Source organism: Triticum aestivum, chromosome 2A (assembly GCF_018294505.1).
Source record: "Triticum aestivum cultivar Chinese Spring chromosome 2A, IWGSC CS RefSeq v2.1, whole genome shotgun sequence".
Lineage (NCBI taxonomy): Eukaryota > Viridiplantae > Streptophyta > Magnoliopsida > Poales > Poaceae > Triticum > Triticum aestivum.
In genome coordinates, this window is record NC_057797.1 from 787,633,079 (window position 1) to 787,635,758 (window position 2,680).

Sequence of the window (2,680 nt, forward strand, 5' to 3'; positions counted from 1 at the left end):
AATTTGTGGAAGTTTTTTTCAAATTTCATGAACTTTTTCAAGTTTGTTGAACATTTTTTAGTTTTTTGAACATTTACCCTTTTTTTAAAGCCAATGGTCAACGATCGTTGGGGGACCGGTCAACGGTGTATTGCCCAGCAGTTCATTGATATGTCAACGATTGCATGAACATCTTTAAACAAAAACTTTTAGCATTTTTTAACATGTGTGATTCTCTTTAAATGTCACAAAAACATGTTTCTAAAGTCAGTTACATGAAAACCGATTAATAAGACAAGAATAAAAAACCAAAGCAAGTGAAGCATGCATGCATGTGTGGAAGAGTGGAGGTGTACGTAGGGGCAGCTAGCGGAGGAGAGGCGGGGAGTGAAGTGCGGCAAGGAGCGCGCGGCGTCCTCTCACTCCATCTCTTGCTGCATTGGCATGGGCATGCATCATCGTCGTCTTGCATGGTCGGTCGCCTTCCCATGGAAGGAAGCGTAGTATAGCGTGCATGCCATCCATTCTCTCACTCGGTTTGGTTGATGGTCCATCCCACAACCACCTGCGGCCTAGCCTACCATCCATCGACGACCTCTCGATCATCGCTGCGGCCATCCATCTCCCCGATCGACGATTGAGCAAATTACACTCTGCATCTGCAGGCCGGCGGTCCATCGATCCATGATCGCGGCCCTGCCTCTGGCTTGCTGCTGCAGGGAGAAATCGATCGTCGATCCGACTTGTCTAATCAAATCAAATTCATCATCGATTGATCGGTCAGTAGACGCGCGCGTGGGAGGAGGAATTGAAGGCGGTGGTGGTCGCCGCGGCTGGATCGTAATCGTCCTGGTATCCATCGATCTGCAGTGCAGGGAGGGGCGCCGCCGGTTTGTAATCTTATTAGATCCATGAAGCAGCTCAAGCCTCGGCGAGTGGGCGCCGGGGACGAGGAGGCGGCGGCGGGGGTGGTGGTGCCGCTGGCGCCGCGCAAGGACTACTGCTGCTGGTCGTGGTCGTGGTCGTGGTCGTGGTCGTGGTCGTCGTGGTGCCTTTTGAGGGCCTTCACGCTGCTGCTCGTCCTCCTCACGGGCGTGCTCATCGGCTTCGGCGCCAGCGCCAACATCTCCCGCTACTACTACTACACCTTGCTAACGGGCACGGGCGCGTCGTCGTCCAGCTCGCCGCCGTCGCTGATCTCGAGCAACAGCCCGACGCCGCCGTCGACGCTGGCCATGTCGTCGGAGCAGCACATCAGCCAGCCGTTCATGTCGTTCGTGCACCCGGGGTCGCCGGAGGGGCACTCGATGACGGACGCGGAGCTCTTCTGGCGCGCCTCCATGGTGCCGCGGGTGGAGGAGTACCCGTACCAGCGGGTGCCCAAGGTGGCGTTCCTGTTCCTCACGCGCGGGCCGCTGCCCTTCGCCCGGCTGTGGGAGCGCTTCTTCCGGGGGCACGAGGGGCTCTACTCGGTGTACGTGCACGCGCTGCCGGAGTACGTGCTCAACGTGTCGGCGACGTCGCCCTTCTACGGGCGGCAGATCCCCAGCCGGGACGTGTCGTGGGGCTCCATCACCCTCGTGGACGCCGAGAAGCGGCTGCTCGCCAACGCGCTCCTCGACCACTCCAACCAGCGGTTCGTGCTGGTGTCGGAGAGCTGCGTGCCGGTGTTCAACTTCCCGACGGTGTACGAGTACCTGATAAACTCGGCGGCGAGCTACGTGGAGTCGTACAACATCGACGTGCCGCAGTGCGCGGGGCGGTACAACCCGCGGATGGCGCCGGACGTGACGGAGGAGCAGTGGAGGAAGGGGTCCGAGTGGTTCGAGCTCAGCCGGGAGCTGGCGGTGGACATCGTCGCCGACCGCCGCTACTACCACGTCTTCCGCAAGCACTGCACCCCGTCCTGCTACCCCGACGAGCACTACATCCCGACCTACCTCCACCTGGTGCACGGGCCCAGGAACGCCAACCGGACCATCACATGGGTCGACTGGTCACGCGGCGGCCCGCACCCGGCCCGCTACGGCAAGGCCTCCGTCACAAAGGAGTTCATACAGGCCATACGCAACAACGGCACACAGTGCCTCTACAACGGACGGCCCACAACCGTGTGCTACCTCTTCGCGCGCAAGTTCGCGCCCAGCGCGCTCGGCACGCTCATCAACCTCACCACCACCCTACTCGACTTCTAATCTCTAAATTAAATAGCCTCTTCTTCCATTCTTCTTCTTCTTCTTCTTCTTCTTCTTCTTAGCTGATTGATTGATTGATTGATTATATGGACCATGCTTGCTAATTAACTAGTTACTACAACTATGCTGTCTCTTGATTTGGCGTACTAGATCATGATGATGATATATACCGAGAGAGAGAGAGAGAGAGAGAGAGAGAGAGAGAGAGAGAGAGAGAGAGAGAGAGAGAGAGAGAGAGAGAGAGAGAGAGAGAACATGGGAACACATTACAGCCCAAATTCAGTACAATTTATCGATCAAGTAATCCTAGTGATTGCACATGTACATCTCATGTTGGGCAAAAAATTAACACTAAACACTGTCCTGTTGAGCTTATATTGGCTCGGCGAAAAAACACTTTGGCGTAGCATCGTTCGGACCTCTTCTTTCCCCCGACCCCCGCGTCCCTCCTCGAGGCGACACGGGGGGAACCCTCGATTGCCGCCGCCGGCCGACCCTCGTCCCTC

General features: G+C 56.9%; 1 protein-coding gene across 1 annotated transcript; it reads left to right on the top strand.

Annotated features, from left to right (window-relative positions):
- The first annotated feature begins 421 nt into the window (after positions 1–421).
- Positions 422–2,295, top strand: LOC123191269 (glycosyltransferase BC10). The gene has a single exon (XM_044604087.1). It carries the CDS (start codon positions 891–893, stop codon positions 2,172–2,174), a length of 1,284 nt encoding a protein of 427 aa, XP_044460022.1. The 5' UTR covers positions 422–890; the 3' UTR covers positions 2,175–2,295.
- The last annotated feature ends 385 nt before the right edge of the window (positions 2,296–2,680 follow it).

Bases quoted from the DNA above. Each gene is read 5' to 3' on its own strand.
- LOC123191269 (XM_044604087.1), top strand. From the start codon at position 891: ATGAAGCAGCTCAAGCCTCGGCGAGTGGGCGCCGGGGACGAGGAGGCG.